The 2,008-nt window shown below is 57.8% G+C and overlaps 1 protein-coding gene across 1 annotated transcript in view; it reads left to right on the top strand.

Moving 5' to 3' along the window:
• The window catches only part of LOC104471560 (ubiquinone biosynthesis protein COQ4 homolog, mitochondrial-like), a gene marked incomplete at both ends in the record, with an annotated part of 2,218 nt that extends 395 nt beyond the window's left edge, over nucleotides 1–1,823 (top strand). Inside the window, 2 exons of the mRNA XM_010086936.1 lie at nucleotides 1,245–1,347; nucleotides 1,694–1,823. Of these exons, the coding sequence (XP_010085238.1) occupies nucleotides 1,245–1,347; nucleotides 1,694–1,823 (233 nt within the window). The remainder of the gene's footprint in view (nucleotides 1–1,244; nucleotides 1,348–1,693) is intronic.
• Nucleotides 1,824–2,008: the final 185 nt, after the last annotated feature.

Genomic DNA, 2,008 nt, shown 5'->3' with positions numbered 1-2,008 from the left:
CCCTGAACAGCAATGGGCGAAAACCCACCACGTCCCCAGATTTCTCCCCTGCTGCCACGTCTCCACTGCTCTGCCTCGTCTTTGGGCATCTCTGTGTTTTCTTTCCCAGCACCCAGGCTGTGAAATGAGGACACTTCTCTTGTCTCCCTTGTTAAGACTCGATCACTTTTGCTTCCGTGCTTGCAGGGACTTGAGCACAGCAAGGCTGAGGACCAGGAGGGACTTTCTGAGTCTCTTATTAACCAAGATCTCGCTGCTTATTTGCTTGCCTTCTCCCTGTATCGCTTGGGTTGCACGACGTAGGGGCTGGGGAAAAGCTGCCTTTTGCCGTATGTTTGTGCGGAGCAGCCTGATCCTGGCTCTGGATGCTGACCCAGCAAAACACAGGGAGCACCAGGATGAGGCTGAGACCCAGAGACACTGCCCAGGGAGAGGGGACAGCAAAAGCACTGAGACCTGCGGAGAGATGTCCCAACCTGCTCCTTGCTCCGTGGTGGTGTGGGGATTTGCAGTGGTCCAATTTGCGCGCACAAGTCTCTTTTTTTTAATCTGCCAAGATGCTGAAGTCCCTGCATCTGCAGCCAGAGTAAAGCTGGTGCAGGTCCTGCTTATCTCCATGGGACCTCCTGAGCAGCTCCTGGATCCGCTGCAGGGCTTTTATCATGGGAAGAATTTATCCTGTGCATGGAGATAAAAGGGCTTTTGTTTAGTTCAGGGCTGCAGCACGCCCGTTTGCCAACAACCTGGAGAGGAGACCTTGCCATGCACGGCTGCCACGTGGTGAAAGCCTGAGTAGGAGAGAAGTCACACCTGTGTTTAGAACAAATTCCCTGCCCTTTTTCAGGTTGCCCCTTTGAAGCTCTGGCTGCTTTGCAGGGACGCTAAAGTGCTCTGCTCCCCCAGGGCTGGCCGTGGCGGGGGGCTGTGCCTGGCTGGCACCCCTGCGGCAGCGTTTCGGTGCAGAGGACACTGATGTTTTTCCAACCAGAGTTGCTACAGGAGCACAAGATGAGAGCTCGTTTATTGCCAAGGCTTCAGGTAGATCCTTTAAGCAATTTGCATCCCAGCCTGAGCAACAGAAATAAGGACGATGCTATCCCTGCAGCGAGCAGTCAGGTTCCATGCAAGGAGAATGCCCGGGAAGGGCAGAGGCAGGGGACGGGGGTTCCCAGGGGCTCCTTTTCGCCAGGACCCCCGGCGGTGGGTTGCACTGGGAGACTCGCTGACCTGTGCTTTGCTTTCAGGGAACGGCCTCGCATCCGTCTCTCCACCCTGGACATGGCCGGGCTGCGGGGGCTGCCGGACGGCTCGCTGGGCCGAGAGTACGTGCGGTTCCTGGAGGACAACGTGAGTGTGGGGCTTCCCGGGGCGTGAGCGGCTGCAGTCGGTCCCTGTGCCAGGAGCACAGAGGTGATTTAGAGGGAGGTGGAGCCATGGAGGAACCTGTGGGGAACCCTCCAGGAATGAGAGGGAGTCGGGGGGATAGGAGGAGATGCTGGGGGTTGGACAATGCTGGATGTGTCACCAGTGCTGTGTGGTCCTTGGTTTTCATCTGTGTAAATGACACTGACCCCCGTCATTAGGGGCTGGGAGATGTGCAGATGGAGGCCACCATGTATCGCTGTGCATTAAAAACCAAAGCTAGAAACATGAGGTTTGGAGGGGGCTGAATTGAGCCTCTTTGGATTTGCAGAAAGTTTCTCCGGACACCCGGATGCCGGCCAAGTTTGTTGACGATGAAGAGCTGGCGTATGTGATCCAGCGGTACCGAGAAGTCCACGACCTGATGCACACCCTCCTGGGCATGCCGACCAACATGCTGGGTGAGCGGCCGCGGGCTCCCAGGGCTGCGCTGCCAAACCGCTGACGGTGGCTGCCTCTCTGGGGAACGGAACAGGCTGGGCCGGTTGGGCTTCCCAGTCCTCAGCCTGGGGAGGTGTGCGGGGAGGTTTCCATCGTCGCTGGCTCTGCAGTGACCCAGAGCCCGCAGGATGTCGCCTTTCCCCTG

This window comes from Pterocles gutturalis, unplaced genomic scaffold (assembly GCF_000699245.1).
Source record: "Pterocles gutturalis isolate BGI_N339 unplaced genomic scaffold, ASM69924v1 scaffold32451, whole genome shotgun sequence".
NCBI classification, from domain to species: domain Eukaryota; kingdom Metazoa; phylum Chordata; class Aves; order Pterocliformes; family Pteroclidae; genus Pterocles; species Pterocles gutturalis.
Note: the sequence above shows the minus strand (reverse complement) of the source record. Positions and strands in the feature narration are given on the sequence as shown.